This window comes from Asparagus officinalis, chromosome 3, assembly GCF_001876935.1.
Source record: "Asparagus officinalis chromosome 3, Aspof.V1, whole genome shotgun sequence".
Lineage (NCBI taxonomy): Eukaryota > Viridiplantae > Streptophyta > Magnoliopsida > Asparagales > Asparagaceae > Asparagus > Asparagus officinalis.
The window spans coordinates 38,725,518-38,742,816 of NC_033796.1; the positions used below are offsets into that span (position 1 = coordinate 38,725,518).

The window sequence follows — 17,299 nt, forward strand, 5'->3', positions numbered from 1 at the left end:
TGCTTAATTCGCTGCTTCTGTTGTTGACTTTAGATTTTTATTTTAGCTGTTTTTTTCTTGGAACCCTAGAAACAACTATTTGCTAATTTTAACCCAACTAGATTGATTACCGAATTAATGATCAGAAAATATGAACTCTGCGCTCGAATTCTACCTTCTTCATTATTAAGGTTCTTTTTTTATAATAAAAAAAAAAGATTGTGAGAAGTGGGTTCTGTAGCAGAAGAGAAGAAGAAGATAGAATAAGGTAGTATTTTACCTCAAAAATGAAATTAAATAAAGTTTAATTAAAGACCTATTTGTGGAGCACAGAAGCAACCCTCATAAGATTAATGTTATTTTAGCCCCCTTTGGATATCAGCTTGAAACGGTAAGTTATCTTCGGGTGACATTTTCTTTTTTCAAGAGTTCATTTCTCTTCCATTACATCTTACATCCAATGTAGGGAAAACCAAAATCTTAGCGTTTCCCCCCCTCCATTGTCTGAACTTCCCCATTATTATCTACCTCAAATAAATTCTCAAATTAGCTTAACGTAATCCCTACCCATTAGCCCCAATCCAAACAACCACTACAAATTTCCTGGTTGACACCCAACCAAGATCAACGCCTCAAAGACTGCAGCTTCAAACGCCAATTGCTGTCAACCTCTTCTCTTCGTAGGACTACTTGCACAAGGAAGAACTAAAGATAAACCCAAGTCCTTTTTTTTTATGAAAAGAGTGGTCAATGAACCACCACCGAATGAACTGAAACCACAAATCATGTACCTCACCCTCATACACATGCATATCAATCCCAAACAACCAAAATTCACTAACAAAATATTTGATATTCCACGAATATCAGCCTTCAAAGAATCTATTTCAGGTTCACATAATCAAAAATTGGGGCAAAAAAAGAGAAGCCAATCAGCACAGGGAACCCGAAAAAAAGAAGAAGAAGAAGAAAAAGAAGAAGAAGAAATAGGAAGGAAGATTTCTGATCAGAATCCACGATGTATATCTATGCCATCTTCACCCCGGACAAGTCCATTTCTGGATGCTGCGACATAAAAGCAAGGCGACAAAGTTAAAAAAGAAAGGCTTATTAGGATGGATAACTGCTCAAAGAGATGAGCAAGGTTACAGAAACTAGTAATCTCACCTCAGCCATGAACTTTTTAAGCATTTCTTGTTTCTGCATCTCATCACTTGTTGCAAGGCCCAGCGTTTTCTGTCGCTGATCAAACTGCAAGTGAAAAGAACTGAAACTAAGTCCAAGAACAGCAAGGACCCACTGCCAAATGGAAGTGAAAATGACATTTTAACAAGATAAAAATGGAAAGAACCATATAAGAAAAGGAAAGAAAAAAAATGGAAGAAAAAAGGGTCAAATTGCACGTACATAGCCTGGCAGTATGGCATTTTGAAACCTATTACTCCTCTAGTCTGATTTTGACAGATAAATCCCCTGAGCGGATTTTTTTTTTTTTTTTTTTGGGGCTCTTTTACCATCCATGCGTTTTTTTTTTTTTTTTTTTTGGGGCTCTTTTACCATCCATGAATAGTATCCGCCAAAATTTCACCCAAGGGAAGCTACCAAAATCAAATTACAGGATAAGTTCAAAAGCGAGATACTCATAGGGAGTCTGTGTAATTGACCCAAGAAAAAAAGAAATAGCAGGTGCAAACTCTCAGCATAATATTTAGAAAGAGATACCATCATTTTTTCCACAGTTTGCCGGGTCTCAGGATCTAGATCAGAGAGCTTGCTAGTTTCAGGTTCAACTTTCTGTGTGTCAACTTCAGGATCACCATTCACCAAGCACTTCCACCATTCCATTTTATTTTGCTTTGTCAACAGTATAGAGATGGCTTCACCATCCTCTGCAGATTCAATTTTAGTTGATTAAAGATATAATAGTTCAGGGGGAGGAAACTCTGCATTATGAAATTATAGTATACTCCTTCAGCTAAAACACTTTCGATTGCTACGGATGCATACCTATATTCCAGAAGCAATCATCTGTCTTGACTGATTTATGAAGTTGCCCCTGTAAATTTGGAAGAAATTAGCAACATTCAGAGAGATGGGAAAATCACGAAAAACAATTGCTACTAACATCAATTATTGGAGGCTGCCCCTTTAGCCCAACTTTCAGATAGTTTTTCTTCAACTCATATGCTACGAACCTTGATTTGGTTCCTTGAGGGACTGGAATGTTGATTGTAACCTCCTGAAGTGTTTGCGTCCAAGAATATTTCTCCATGTCCAAACCATTTCCAGCGTTAGGCTCTGCACAAAGTGAAAGGATGTTATAATCACCACAGCATAGGATGTGGCACTTAAATTTAATAAAGATGTTCATGCTATGAGTTATCAATTCAGTGATATATTTTCACACAGTAATTGTAATACTTTTGAGTCTGCATAAAACCACAAATAATAATCCCCGTGTTCTACAACGCAATTTTAAAAATGGGAAGAAGCTCAACACATAAAACAGGAAAAATCAGCTGCCCCAACCGAATATTTGGGCAGATTTACTTCTGAGGAAACTCATTGGTTTGGTAGCAGAACTGCAGCTTGTCTTAAGGCTCTACAACAAGGTCATATTCAAAGATATCACAGCAAATTTCTAGCAGTGAATATTATGCACATTGAAAAATCTAACGATCTCCTTATTCCTTTATTGTTTGCTTTGCGTGTAGCTGTATGCTAATTGCCTTTTGTGCAACCTTCTTTTTTTCCCTCTAGACTGCTGTTAGCCTCCCCTATCTAGCGAAATGATTTCAGCAGCTTGTGCTTCATTGACCAAATCAAAAAATTTATTGTTAATCCTTCTGAAGGATCAAGGAAGACACAATACGTAGAAATTGTGGTGCTTACGGATATACTTTGCATAAAAGAAGAAGGATCAATGTCTTACACCTTGATAGATACAGATACAAACTAATGAGCACTGAAAGAGAAACAACCTTAATCCTAAGGCATCACTAATGTTTCTAAAACATGTGCAGGAAGAAGTATCAAATTCCCTGCAGGACTTTATGGCACAGGTAACATTGTTTGTCATTCCCATTTACTTATATAATGAAACTCCCCACATATTCCTATTTGCAAGGTTTAAATTCTAGAATGAAAGGCCATTCTTCCAGGAATCACTATGCTTTTTTTTTCTTCAAAGACTACAAAGAGAAACAATTTGAAAGCTAGACATATTACAGCTGCAAAATCCTATAATATGTCCAAAATAACCAAACATCAAAATAAATACATGTCAATGACGTAGCTGAAGCCTTCACAAGAAAGGACATGTAACCAACAGAAGTACATTGACCCTCACACTCAGACATAGATCTTCAAATCATAAAGACTGAGTCAAGGCAGCAATCAAACAAAATAGCCAGGATCAACAAAAGCACAATGAAAGTAAAGGATAGCAACAGATCTTTGTGTCAAACAGTAAAACAAGCTAAGACAATTTTAATTTTTTTTCCCCCCTCCTTCCTCACTTCTTATGAGGGCTGTATGAGCTCTAAAACAGTCTCTTGCAAGATAGAAGTTTAGCAACAAAATGCCCAACTATTGGTGTATCACAAAAAATATCGTCAAGAAGTTCACATCATATGGCATATCGTTCACATCATATGGCTAAAACAGTCTCTTGCAAGATAGAAGCTTAGCAACAAAATGCCCAACTATTGGTATCACAAAAAATATCGTCAAGAAGTTCACATCATATGGCATATCGTTCACATCATATGGCATATCATTGGCACTGTTAGGTTTTAATGCAGAACAAAAAAAGAAGGCACAATAAACAACATTCCACCATATTATTATTATATATTATATATATAATATACTATCATTATAAGTATATATATATATATATATTATATATATATATATATATATATTTAGCCGCTATTTCTCGATACGCACTCTGCGTACGCATCCAGCTGTGTTTCAACGAATGATCGGGGTCTCTTTTGCAAAATTCTCCAACAATTGAATGTGACTCGTGACCGTACTTTAGCATCAAAGCGGGGCCTTTTTTAAAAAAGTCAGCCAAACGAGTCGTTAATTCCTTCTCGTGACCCGACTCTCCTTCCCCATTCAAAACCGCTTATCCCCAAATAGAATCCCATCACCGATCGCGAGATCCCCATCACCGCGCAGGTCACCATCCCATCACCGCCGACAGCAACATCCCCGTCCACCGGCGAACACGCGAGCCGATCTCCGTCACCGACTTCCCCCAAATCCGTTCGACGTTCCAATTCCTCTTCCTCCATCAGGCACGACTTCCCCCACGCGACACCGCGACATCTCCATCACCGCCGACCGCGACCGATCTCTGTCACCGACTTCCCCCAAATCCGTCGACGTGCCCAATCCTCCTCCATCAAGCCACCGACTTCCCCCAACTCCGGCGACCGCGACATCCCCATCACCGCCGACCGCGACCGATCTCCCTCGAGCTCTCTCTTGAGATCCCCAACTCAGATTAGTTGACACTCATTTCAAGTAAGTTCATATCTCGATCCTGAGCTTTTACGAGTTTTGATTAGGATTATTTTTTATTTTGTTATGTAGATCGATTTGGTATTGCAAATGTCTTTCCAATTGAAGTTTTGGGAGAAACTTTGTATTTGAAAAACTTTAGGAGCCTTTGTAGCGATGTGGATACTTTTGTTGAGAGTCATGTGCTGATCATTTCTTGTTTTCATGGTACTGTCAAAATAGATTGATGAGTTGAGAGAAAATGTATTTGCTCGGGTATGCCTGAGTATAAGCTATATATGTATTTCTCGATTGTTTTAATGAAAATGTTTGTTCACTGACCCAAATGAAATGTTAAATGTTACTCATTGTATTTTATACTGATGCAAGGCAATCAAATCTTATAACTTGTGATATTATTCTATCATTGTTGCTCAACCAGGAAAAGGATATTGTTACTTGAGAAATAAGGTTCCAACTTCCAACACAGAGAATTGAATGGCTTTGTAGATCTTGAGTTTTTATTAACTTATTTTCATTGTGCCAGAAGTATTTAGAAGGCACATAAGCTTCCCACAATTGCAGGTAAGCTTACAAAGAAATAAGGATAGAAAAACAGGTCTGCGTTTGGATTCATCCTACACAAAGTATACAAAATTACTTTGAAAATAAATATGTAAAAATGAAAGAAAAAGGAAACAAGATCTAACTATCAAGAACGGATCATGTATCGTAGTAGACAAAATTACTTTTTTTAACTTTGCTTGCTAACCGATCATATGTAAAAATAAGTATGTTTTGTTTATTTTGTTTACCCTCCAACTTAGGGTATTTTCAGGTTATCCATGGCTAGAAAAAGTTTTTATGTTGTGAAGAGAGGTCGATGATGTGGTATTTTTAATAATCGGGAGGAATGCAAATCTCAGGTAGATAAATTCCCAAATACCTCCTACAAAGGGTATGTAACGTACGAAGAGGCTTTGATTGAATGGGAGAAGCACACACTCGCTCGTGATTCAGCATCCAGCTCGAGGCATGTCCAAACATCTGTTTATGCTCAAGAACAAAGATATCCAGTGAGGCATAATCTGGATGAGAACAATAAAAAACTTGGGGAAACTTCTATTTTCTCCATCTATGCTTTTGTATTAGGTTCATTGTTTACAATATTAGTGTTTCTAATATGTATCGTTGCGGTATTTGTTGGTTTCTCCATTGCAAAAAACATGTGATGTAATTTTGATAAGCTTGCATAATTTGGGTCATTGAGTGGATGAGCTTACAATATATCCCTTTCATGATTTTGTGAATACTCTTGGGGAATCAGTTATGACATTTGCCTTGCTACCTATTGTAATTCACTGTAGTCAAATGTACAATGCCAGTGTAAAAAGAATTTTTCCCCATTGTCATTAATATGAAACACTACAATCATTAACTATTGCATTAGTACGACTATCAACTTCATTTCAAGCATTTCCTACTCTAATTTACTTCGTTACCTTAAACCAGTGAAGAATACTTCTGTGTTTTATTCATTTTGCGGAGTAATATAGTAAAGATTTCATTTGCAATATGATGAAAACCATGCTTTGTGCCTTTGGTAAATTAGAAGGGAGCTGGATGGTTCATTTTGTATGAAGTGCAGAACAATTTAAGAGAGAACAGAATCGTTCAATTTCTATAAAAAAAATTTAAAAAAATCTAATGCTTCAGATTTCCCTGTCAAACTTTCCTCTCCGTCTTAACAGTTGGAAATTCTAAGAAACAAAAATATACACGTACAAGTCCAATACAAGCAATTCTACTTAACAGTGCTAAGTAACTACGGACAACACACTCAATCAAAATACTGCAAATATATATATTAGTAAGGATAAAACACACACACACACAAAAATAACACTTTGCTAATAAAAGTTTCAATATTTCCATTACTATGGGGATGTCGCGGTCGACGAATTTGGGGGAAATCGGTGGCTTGATGGAGGAGGAATGGGCACGTCGACGGATTTGGGGGAAGTCGGTGACGGAGATCGGTCGCGGTCGGCGGTGATGGGGATGCCGCGGTCGCCGGAGTTGGGGGAAGTCGGTGGCCTGACGGAGGAGGAATGGGCACGTCGACGGATTTGGGGGAAGTCGGTGACGGAGATCAGTCGCGGTCGACGGTGACAGGGATGTCGGGCGGTGCGGCGTGATGGGGATGTCAACTCCGGCGGTGATGGGGATCTCGCGGTCGATGATGGGGATTCTATTTTGGGGATTAAGGGTTTGGAATGGGAAGAGAGAGTGGTCACGAGAAAGCGCAATTAACGAGCTCTTCGCGTGACTTTTTTTCAAAAAGGCCCCCGCTTTCGATGCCAAGTACGGTACGAGATCACATTCAATTGTCGGAGGAATTTTTCAAAAAGACCCCCTCATTCGTTGAAACAGGCTGGATGCGTACGCCAGAAGTGCGTATGAGAAATGCGATATATATATATATATATATATATATATATATATATATATATATATATATATATATATATATATATATATATATATATATATATATATATATATCGATCAAGTCTTTTAGTTTGTGTCCCAGGTGATAGATAGGGAGACCAGAAGCTATAATGTTAAAAAAAAGAGTCGAGAGAGATCAAGATGCAACAAATGCCAGGCAACAAAAATCAAGGCTGTTGTAAGTAGCACTAGAAAAGCCACCAAGATACATGGTAAATGGATTTAGTCAAAACAAACACCTCAAGTAGAAAATTAGTTTCAGTTTGTCATCTTTAACAAAACACCCGCACATAATAATAGGTTTGACTTCTCTTCAGATTTATCAGTTGTTTGCCGTGATCATAAAATGAATTACATCGATTGTTCACGACTCTTCAATTAGAAGTCATTTTCTGAGCATATAAAATTTCCAACAACATGACATAAGGCCCTGTAAATTACACTACCACTGGGACCCTTAGCTATGGTTACTTAGTAACTATGGTTAATTAGTAACTACAAATCTTACTTCATGACTTATTAAACCCTTATCAGGGTTACGGCCTGCAAGTTACCATGTCCCCTTTCTGTTGCAAGCACTATAACTTCTACAATTGGAGGTTTACCTAAAACTTAGATAAAATTCTTGTAACGAAGAACCATGGAATAGCAATTCCTGAATCAGCTTGACCTATAATAGATACCAAATGATATAAAAATTGCAACTTCGTCACCACAGCAGTCTCATGGTCACATATTCCAAGTCTAGAGAGAAGCATGAGTCGCAAACCATAGTTAATTCAATTTATCATATAAAAAGAGATTAGTCAATAAATTTCTTCAGGCAAAATAAGAGAACTAGGGCTAAGAAACTAGGGTTTTAGTTAAGAAAAAACGGGACTTACTCCTGCCCTTTGATTCTCCATCGCCTTCCTTCGCCTCTTTTTCCTCCTCCAACTCCTTATCCACCTCCAATTCATCCGCCGCCGCCGACTTTTCCTCCTCCTCCTCCTTCTTCCTCCTCTCGGCCTCCTCCTTCTTCCTCTTCTCAGCATCCGCCGCCTTCTTCGCCGCCGACACCGCCGCCATCACCTTCTTCACCGAGGCCTCATCGTCGAACAGATCGGACCTCCTCCGAACGAGATCGATCGCCGCCTCGAGGAACGGCAGCGCGCCTTTCTTGGCCATGATCGAGGCCAATGCTTCATCGTCGGAGGAAGATGAAGGCTTCTTCTCTTGCTGATGATGGGCCTCCTCGTAGTCCGAGATCACGGCCATGGCTCTCTACACGCACAAAGAGTTCAGAGGTTTCTATTTTTTGGCTTTGAGAGAGAGAGAGAGAGAGAGAGGGAGAGAGAAGGCGAGATTTGAGATGAGGAGGGGATGCTGGTGCTGTATTTATAAAGGAGGCGGTGCGGAGTTGGAGTTGACTTGGGAGAGATCGAAAGAGAAACTTCGGCTTCGCCGGGGTTTCCATAGGAACCGAAGATTCTATATATATTTTTTTTAAAGGCAGGTAGGTTAAGCTAACCAGTGAACTCCTCAACGACACTGAACTCCTCAACGACACTCTGTCTCAAAAACAAACCGACAAAAACAGATCAAAAACAAGATGACAAATAGTCAGCCAACTTAGCTAGGAAATGAACAGCATCATTACCAGTACGTCTTACATAAAAAATTTTAGAGCAGCTAGTAACAGTCAGACCAGCATGAACTTTATCTACAATAGGAACCAAGGAAACAAAAGGAGAAGGAGAGTCCACCAAAGAGACAACTTTTAGCGAGTTAATTTTCATCACTGAAACCCTCCAGTTCATACGCCGAACAAAGCGAACGCCTTCTAGGACAACCAACAACTCCGCATGATCCACATACATAGGACCCATGATCCCAATAGAGTAGCAATCAATCACATGTCCATGGTAATCCCGAATAACACTTCCCAAACCAATAATATCTCCTTCCAAAGGAACAATAACATTTGTGTTGCGCTTCAGCAAACCAGGAGCAGGGGGACACCAAGCAGAAGGCCATTTTGGAAGGGGTGATATGTCACAGGAGAGACCTCTAACTCTATCCCCTTCCTTCATAAAATAGAGATTCTAGATATTTTCGGCATCTTATTTATTAGGAGAATCCCCTGAAAGACAATTGTCTAATAATAAAGTAAGTTGTTATCAATGGGAAACTAACTTCGGTATTCCTAAAAAGAGAAATTTTTAAAATAGACTTTTTTATAATAATTATTTTCTAATTTTGACTCATTATCAAAATATTAATTATTTTTGACTTAGATTTAGTCACGTTAGTTGAACTAGGACCAATAATATAAGGGTAGTAAATATACAGGATTGGGAATCCCATATACTTTAAATGTACATTAATATACACAAAATTCTCAATCCCATATAGTTTAGTCGACAATTAGGTCCACTTATATATCTTAACAAAGTTTATTTGAGTTAAACTACACGGGATTTTGCAATCTCGTGTAATTTAATTGAGTAATTAAACTTTATGGTACCGTTTGGCAAAGGGTTAAGTAAGGGGTTAAGGAGACTTAACCCCTTCTTAACCTACCAAACACAAAAAAATCTATATAAGAGTTAAAGTGAGTTAACCCTCCATAATTTGCCAAACATAAAAAAATATAGAAGGGTTAAGCTAACCTCTCTAGAAGGATTAAAATGAGTTAACCCTTCAAAATGATGGGTTTACTAATACTCCTATTTAGAAAGATTAAGAGTTAACCTTTCTAATTATAAAGAAAATAGTCAAAATCATTGTTATTCCGAAACACTAAAACTGATCACAAAGACTAAAAAAACTTACTTAACGGGTTAATAATTTAGTCCTTCAGATTATTAAATGGCTAGGTACATTAATCCTTCTTTTTAACCCATCTTCTTTAACCATTTGCCAAACAAGTTTTAGTGTTAGGGAACCTCTTAATCCGTTAAATAAGTTTTTTTAGTCCTTGTGATCAGTTTTATTGTTTGGAAATAACAATAATTTTGACTATTTTCTTTATAATTAGAAGGGTTAACTCTTAATCCTTCTAAATAGGAGTATTAGTAAATCCCTTATTTTGAGGGGTTAACTCATTTTAACCCCTCTAGAGGGGTTAGCTTAACTCTTCTATATTTTTTAATGTTTGACAAATTATGGAGGGTTAACCCACTTTAACCATTGTATAGATTTTTTGTGTTTGACTTGTTAAGAAGGTGTTAAATCTCCTTAACCCCTCACTTAACTATTTGCCAAACGGTACCTTAGGCCCCGTTTGGCCAAGGGTTAAAAAAAGAGATTAAGGAGAAGGATTAACATAGTTAGCTCATTCGATAATCTGAAGGACTAAATTATTAACCCGTTATAAAAGTTTTATTTTAACCCTTATAATCATTTGTAGTGTTTGGGAATAACAATAATTTTGACTATTTTTTTATAATCAGAATGATTAACTCTTAATCATTCTAAATAGGAGTATTAGTAAACTCCTTCTTTTGAGGGATTAACTCATTTTAATACCTCTAGAGGGATTAGCTTAACCCTTCTATATTTTTTATGTTTGACAAATTATAGAGGGTTAACTCACTTTAACTCTTGTATAGATTTTTTTTTGTGTTTGGCGGGTTAAGAAGGGGTTAAGTCTCCTTAACCCCTCACTTAACCATTTGCCAAACGGTGTTAGGGATTAATTAGAAGTTCCTCAGTAGACAGTGTTATAAATAAGTTAAACTATAAATAGAAAAATAAATGTATTTTAGGAATTAAAAGCATAGCGATAAGAACTAATTTTTGAGAATGGTTAAAGTTCTACAGCTGCTTTCTCGCATAACTTCAGGTGTATGTCTTTTAAGAGGATACGTTGCCTTTTTCCTTTTCCTTTACTTTTTCGAATCATTACTTTTAATAAAAAAAAATTATAATCATTACTATCTCTGTATTAAACAAACAATCTTTCAATTAATCATCATTCTCTCGATAATCAGAATATCAAAGCAATTATGCTAATCACGGACCTCTTCTTTATTATTACTTGTTAAAATACAGTTATCAAACACACTGTTGATTGGGATTCTTAAAGGGCCGGCCCTACCTTTAAGGCAACTAAGACAATTGCCTTGGGCCTCATCTTGGGTATAAGCCCACCCACACTCAATTGTTTAAGTCCCTCAGCCCTATCTCTCTCTCTCTCTCTCTCTCTCTCCCACTGCCTCCTCTCCTCTCTCAAACATCAAAAGATCCAGTGAATTGATTAAACTCCCGACCTCTCAAACATCAAGTGATTAAATTGATAAACTCTCCCGACTCAGCGACTCCCCGCTCCGGTCTCCCCCAGCTCTTCGCTTCTTCCTACTCCCGACCGCTCAGACATCAATTTAATCACTTGCCTAAGGTATTATTCTCTTCCTACTCCCGACCTCTCAGACATCAATTGATTTCTGATATGGGTTTTAAATGTTTAGATAGAAAATGGGTTTTATTCTATTTTTTTTTTCCAACAGATCTGTTACTTAAAATTAGAGAAAAATGGGTTTGGTGTCTCGATTTTGATCCTGGTATGGCTTTAGGAAATTCGTAATTTGAGTGATTTCCTAATTATTGTTGAAATTAGGGTTGAAATCTGGACCGCAACGAACTGAAGCAGATGATTCGGGCGTGGACGCGGGGTTTAGGAATTAGGAATTAGGGTTCAGTTTTATAGTATTCTAGATTTGATCGATTAGAGGATTGCAGTATGTTATTGGGCTGATTTGAAAGTAGACTAAGGGGAGATTGTCATTGGGAGCCATGAAGAGAAATACAAGACCGATCATGATCGCCATACTTAAGTGTAAGATTTGGACTAGCTGGTTGCAATGGGGGAAAATAACTTTTTCATTAAAATTTGGTTTCTCCAGTATGTTATGCATTTGACGAAGTTGTTGTAAGTTAAAGCATTTAATGAAGTTGTCACTTAATTGGTCATTGTTCCTATTTATCCTTGGATGCTCATGTTCTTAAATAGTTATGTATTTACTAAGAGTAGCTCTAGCCTCTACATTGGCATTAGTGTAGTTATTGACCAACAATATCATGCCTTCAGATCACAGATTTATTCCAGCTTGGAGAAGAACCGAATCTCTTCTAGTTTCCACATATTTTTATTCAGACTTTTGGCCGCTTCTCTCCGAATCTCCGGTTCAGTCCAAAATTCCTAGGTTTAGCAATGTTATTTATCGAAAATAATATGTTAGAAAATATTGAATATAAAACTTTAATTAGTAATTTTGCAGCTCAAAAGGTAAGAAGAATGAGAAAAAATCTATTATGAGTTGTATCACTTAGCTCTCATCTAATATTTCGCCTTGGGCCCCAAAATTCCTAGGTACGGCCCTGCTTTCAGCCCTGCATTCCCCTCGGCCGAGCTCCTCGTGATCGATCGAGAGAGGGTGATCGATCGAGGACGGATGTCGTACATGAGAGGAGATCTGCTGACAAAGACGAGGAAGCTGGTGAAGGGACTCGCCAAACCCACTCCCAAATGGCTCAAACCCATGGAGCAGTGAGAGCTCTCTCCCTCTCTCTCCACCTGCTATAAACCCTAATCGTTATTTCTCCGTTTTTGTACAATAAAAAATCAATCTTTGATCCCCTGATGTTAACAGGCACTGAATCAGCAACTGGGTTTTTGAAATTTTGATATATAAACCTGAAATTGGGTCTCTTTGCCCACAAATGATATCTGTAATTTACATTTAAATTTCCATGTGGCCGCTTTTATGATCCAAAGAACAGGGGTTCTGGTGATGCAAGTACATTTTAATTCATAAAGTTGCTCCTTTTACAGCCAAACTAATCAGTGGCTATACCTGGTTGATTGCTGTTGTTTAGGGCGCCGCCCGTGGTATTTCCTCGTACCGATGGGAAAATCAAGGCGATAGAACTGCCAGAAGATGTATATGTCAAGAAGTTCTTCAAGAAGCATCCTGATTCTTTGTACCACGATGCAGTGAAGTATTGCCTCAACTCTCCTTTCATTCCGCTCTCCGTTCTTTTTATGTAATTGCGAATAGGTTAAAAGTTTAAATGAAAAAGAGTCTTCTTTGGGATTGAAGGCGGCGATTATTCCCCTTTCTTTCTGCTTTAAGTTGTTTGGTAAACTAGTTTTTCCTAGTGTATAGACCAGCCAATTTTTTTATTTCCCCCCTACAATGGTCAGTTAAAAGATTCGGGTTTGAACTTTGTAGAAGACGCAGATCCTCTTTCCCCTACGTTTTCATATTGAAATCAGATATATCTGTGTAGGCTTGATCTGTTGAGCGGTAATATTGATTACTGCTGATATTTACCTTTTTTATCTTCCTAATGTAAGCCCTAGCAATATCCTAATATATGTCAAAAACCAACACTATCTCTTGATTCTCTTTTGAAGATATTATAACTAATTAGCCACAATATCTAATTGAGAACTCCTGTCTATAGATATATGTGAGATAAAAATCTCTGGAAAAGCTATTTTAGCTATTGAAGCTTCGCTCATCTTTATGTGCCATATCCTTTAAAAAGTAATTATCTGTATTTTTAGGCTTCATCCCTTCCCGTGATCTGTATTTTTAGGCTTCATCCCTTCCCGTGTAAAGTTTTAAACACTTCAGTGTGTCGCAGATTTTTGGCACAAGAAGTTTCTGAATTTTCAAAAATTTGTGTGCAATATTCCTGCGGCCCTTAATGTACAAGATGGTAGCAATCAATATGCTTTACAGAACATATTCAACATGACATTGTATCAAAAAAATTAAGAGCAGGAGAGTAGAATGAGTTTAGTCTTTATCACTTTTTCCAATAGCTCATTGAAATAACTACTCCCGGGTATGCGTGTGACGTGTGTGTGGTTTGTTATTTGAACATTAATGTAGTTCCAAGAACAGTGCAAATTCATCAACAGATGTTGAAATTGTATCATATGCATTTGGTTTGATATGATTTTGCAACATGTTCCAATCATTATTTTTTTTAAAAAAATTTAACTGCAAATCATGTAATCAGATCTAGGATTCACTGATTTGTCTATATTTGTACGGCAAGTGTTGCTCCTCTAATGCTCATTTTTAGAGATGGAGTAACAATGAGCTTTTTAATCTAAAGCATGTGGTAACAACTCCAGCAATGCTCAACCGAACACTTTCATGGAGGGTCTTAGTGCGGTTGGAACTGCATGATATTCCAACAGCAATTAAAAATAACCTGAGATTATTCCGTTATGAACACCTTATTACCACCATAGAAATATGTTTCTTTGGAATTTTGGACCCCTGTCCCTGTTAAAACAGTTCTTTTACCCCTAGAAGTCACCCATCTTCCAAAAATAGCGGCAGTCTTGATAAAATTCACTGGCTATTATGTGTTATTCCTTGTTCCTTTCACCTGATGTAGGTTAGTCCTGAAAATTAACAATCAATTATCATCAGAATGTAACCTCTTGCATTATATTCCCTCCTCACCAACTTTTAGACCTGATATATGATTCCTAATACTAACTACAAGATTACTAATACTAACTACAAGAAAAAATAGGCTGGGGACAGTGAGGGACTTCAACCTCTTAACCAACTTAAGAATGAACTTAAATAAAACCTACAGGGTTTCCAATGAGATTTGGCTTCAAAAAGATCAGTATAGCCTCTTTCTGCACAGACATCTCCTATTCAGCTCGTACCCTCGACTAAAACAGGTTCCATTTCATCATATCTATCTATTGTGAGCCCAACCTGATCCTATTCTATTTAACTACTTGCATTATCTCTTCCAAAAGACTGAAAGAGTTATCACTTATCAACAATGTTGTAAATCCTTAGGAGGGTGCCTTGGCAGTCTGCATTCAAACCACTTTGATGAGGTGAGTAGCTTTGCCGTTGACACCCAGACCTGCTGAGCATTTGTTAAGCTACTGATTACGAGCAGCAGCTACCCAAATACTTGATTTCACTAAACTCTGAAGAAATTTTCCAATAATAGATTCTCAAGCCAATAAAATTTCTCCTCTAAATTATAAAAGACCTGAACTTGCCAGAACATGAAAATTCTAATTCAAACCCAATTCCGCAGCATTATGCTTGTTGTGATTTAATTGCATACTTTCCGGTGTTTATTGTATTTTAAGTTAAAAACTGTTAGTCTAGTTTTAAACTATCTGACAGAAGGCTCCTAGGAACTGATGGTTCTGTTTGTTCTTTGTCTTATTAAAGCCTGTAGGCAAAGCTGATTTCTTAAACCAAATCATATCTGGTTTCTTAAACCAAATCATATCATCTTACCTTTTATTTTGTATTTTTGAGAAAGGTATCATCTTAGCTTAGTTACTAGGATTTTTTTTTTTTTGTAATTGTCAAGGGGAATTTTGAAGACTTGATTCTTCATGCTGTAAGCTCAAAGATGATATACAAAATTTTGGTATATCTGCCGGTTAATTTGGTTCAAAGGAATTCTGCACCAACTTACAGTTTAAGGTCAAGTCTGTTCTAGAATCTTCTATTAACTTCTGGGATTTTCATAACTCAACTATTGTCCCTCGTGTGTTTTTTTTTCTGGAGAGGATCAGATGAAGTAATGTTGACGTATCGTGTGCTTTCTTGTATTATTGATACTGTAGACTTCAATTCTCAGCAAATTTGTCATTCTTGCTTGGGTTAATGTGTTGTTTCATTATCTTTGATCTTGTAAACTTCAACTGTCAGCTAATGTCATTTCTAGCTTGATGCTTAACCCCCGCCCCCCCACCCCCAACCAAAAAAAAAAAAAAAAACAATGTCAGAGTAACATGAATTTTCATTTCTAACAGGATAAGTGGATTTGAGCCCCCACCTGCTCGAGTTTTTGCTTGGCGTGTGCTTGAGTTGAAAGACCAAGGCGTCAATGAAGAGGAAGCCATGGCTGTTGCTGATGTAAGTAGTCATGTTTCCACTATTCTACTTAAATGCATTTGCGTTTCATCCAACTGTGCTTCTTTGTTTCTATCACAGATGGAATATCGAGCTGAGAAGAAGGCTAAGAAGAATGCATACATGGAACTGAAGAAAATTTCCCCTATTCTTGGGAAGCGACCACCTCCAAATCCATACCCTAGTGCTATCAAAGAGATACAAGCGGAGGAAAAGAAATATGTTCGTGACCGCTTCTTCAACCCCAGGATTCGTGATATTGTAGACAAGATGAAGGCTGAGATTCAAGAGCGAAGGGACAACAGAAACATGGCTGGGGGTAATCAGCCGGGTGGTCCTCCTGGCGGTGGTCAGCGCTGGTAGAGTTTGGAGTTCATCTGTGGATGTTGTGGACTATATGTTCATTTTGTTTCGGAAGTAAAGCATACGTATTATCTTCATCATCTTCATCGTTACTCTTGATGTTTTTTGGAAACAAGATGTGGCTGATTTTATTTTGTTTGGCTGCAAATTTTCTAAATAGTAATAAACGGTAGATGAAGGGATGGATAATGTGATCTGCTTACTTGAGAAGAGTGGCTTATAGGCTAAATTTGTACCAAGAGTTGAATGAAGTTATGATGCAAAGAATCTAATTGCATTTTGTCATGTTCATCGACGTAAAACAACATACTGTGAAATTGGGTGCCCTGAAAAATGTGACTCGTATAGGAAAGACCATCTAAATTTTCTGGCAGTAAGCGGTTTCCTTTGCCAGTGAATGTATTTTGGAAGAGTGAGGTTGTTCAGCACAACACAAACCTATAGCTTCTATGGCCTAGTCTGCATCAATTTTCATATGAAGATCCTTCGGTTACTGAAAAAAGCTTGACTGCTAGGTAGGGGTGGAAATGAACCAAATAATTAACAAATAATCCGATAATTGTTTGAATAATTATTCGGTCATATTCAATTCGATAGTTCATTTATCACTAAACAAATATTTTTTAGTATTCGAGTTTACTAATGAATAGAATTTAATCAAATGTATATTCGATTCGTTTGTCTATTAAATATTCGTTTAAAATTTAATCACAGCTTATTATTTATATTATTGCACATATGATGTCATACTTTTAACCCACTTACCTTTCCTACTTAAGTTTTATATACTGATTTTAAGACTTAAATAATCTTAATTCTGTTTTCTAACTTTAAAAATCTTGATTTAAAGATATATACATCATATATTATAAAGAAATAATTTTTATTTATGAATTTTAATACTATTTGAAAATCAAATTCTTTAGCGGAATAAATATACTTTGATACTCGATAAGTATTCGTGAATATTCATGAATATTTATCAAATACCAAGTATTCGAGTTTGAATGCGAAAAACTAGATATATG

General features: G+C 37.0%; 3 protein-coding genes across 4 annotated transcripts; 1 reads left to right on the forward strand and 2 right to left on the reverse strand.

The window, feature by feature from the left end:
• LOC109833854 (protein BOBBER 1-like) lies at positions 692 to 8,462 on the reverse strand. Of its 2 annotated transcripts, XM_020401680.1 has the most exons (6): positions 7,887 to 8,459; positions 2,105 to 2,277; positions 1,987 to 2,035; positions 1,702 to 1,868; positions 1,147 to 1,230; positions 692 to 1,044 (listed from the first exon to the last, which is right to left on the reverse strand). In XM_020401680.1, the coding sequence occupies exons 1-6, from the start codon at positions 8,257 to 8,259 to the stop codon at positions 1,006 to 1,008; spliced, it is 885 nt and encodes a 294-aa protein (XP_020257269.1). In that variant the 5' UTR covers positions 8,260 to 8,459; the 3' UTR covers positions 692 to 1,005. The 2 variants fall into 2 exon arrangements, with proteins under 2 accessions (XP_020257269.1, XP_020257270.1); XM_020401681.1 differs by lacking the exons at positions 692 to 1,044; positions 1,147 to 1,230 and adding an exon at positions 1,526 to 1,577 and having other exon boundaries at positions 7,887 to 8,462.
• Positions 8,583 to 9,074, reverse strand: LOC109834978. Its single transcript, XM_020402984.1, has one exon. The coding sequence runs from the start codon at positions 9,072 to 9,074 to the stop codon at positions 8,583 to 8,585; it is 492 nt and encodes a 163-aa protein (XP_020258573.1).
• Positions 11,169 to 16,543, forward strand: LOC109833855. Its single transcript, XM_020401682.1, has 5 exons — positions 11,169 to 11,383; positions 12,356 to 12,532; positions 12,862 to 12,984; positions 15,809 to 15,911; positions 15,990 to 16,543. Exons 2-5 carry the CDS (start codon positions 12,438 to 12,440, stop codon positions 16,269 to 16,271), a joined length of 603 nt encoding a protein of 200 aa, XP_020257271.1. The 5' UTR covers positions 11,169 to 11,383; positions 12,356 to 12,437; the 3' UTR covers positions 16,272 to 16,543.